The sequence below is a fragment of the Brassica oleracea genome, unplaced genomic scaffold, assembly GCF_000695525.1.
Source record: "Brassica oleracea var. oleracea cultivar TO1000 unplaced genomic scaffold, BOL UnpScaffold10011, whole genome shotgun sequence".
Taxonomy (NCBI): domain Eukaryota; kingdom Viridiplantae; phylum Streptophyta; class Magnoliopsida; order Brassicales; family Brassicaceae; genus Brassica; species Brassica oleracea.
The window spans coordinates 1-569 of NW_013626532.1; the positions used below are offsets into that span (position 1 = coordinate 1).

The 569-nt window shown below is 40.2% G+C and overlaps 1 protein-coding gene across 1 annotated transcript; it reads right to left on the minus strand.

Moving 5' to 3' along the window:
• Positions 1-6: 6 nt before the first annotated feature.
• Positions 7-563, minus strand: LOC106322211 (DNA-directed RNA polymerase II subunit 2-like; the record flags this gene model as incomplete). Its single annotated transcript, XM_013760339.1, has 4 exons — positions 537-563; positions 341-448; positions 136-252; positions 7-56 (listed from the first exon to the last, which is right to left on the minus strand). Coding segments are annotated over exons 2-4 (245 nt in total), but the record flags the coding sequence as incomplete, so codon positions are not given.
• Between the last annotated feature and the right edge of the window lie 6 nt (positions 564-569).

Genomic DNA, 569 nt, shown 5'->3' on the forward strand with positions numbered 1-569 from the left:
CGGAGCTCTTTCAGACGAATATCTCTAACAACGCTAACTTCAGTGTTCACATCAACCTGCAAGAGGAAACGTAATATGCCACCTCTACAAAATCGACTAAAATATTGGCAAACGTCAAAGAAGTTGCATGCTTACCCTTCTTCTCAAACGTCTCAAGGTTTTTACCAACATGTCAGGATCTCGATGAACTCCAACCCACATTCCATTGACGAATATTTTTGTGGCTTTGGGAATAACTGATGGAGAGATTTCCTGCAATCAAAAGTCAAGACCTTGAGTAAACCACCCGGAACAGAATGACAGAGATTGAGTAAGAAACTAACTATGAAATGCTACAGACCTCAAAATTCTCAGTTCCCCATTCTTCCAAAAATTCCAAGATGGGATAAGCAGCTGACCCAACTGTTATGTAGACCATGAGCGCCAGGTTTTTCACTAGACCACAAGCCTGGAAAATCAAAGCCACAATAAGCAATGGAAGTAACTGAAACCCTAAACATACATTCTTATATCTATTAAAAATGCAACAATTATACCTGTCCTTCAGGTGTTTCAGCAGGGCACATCAT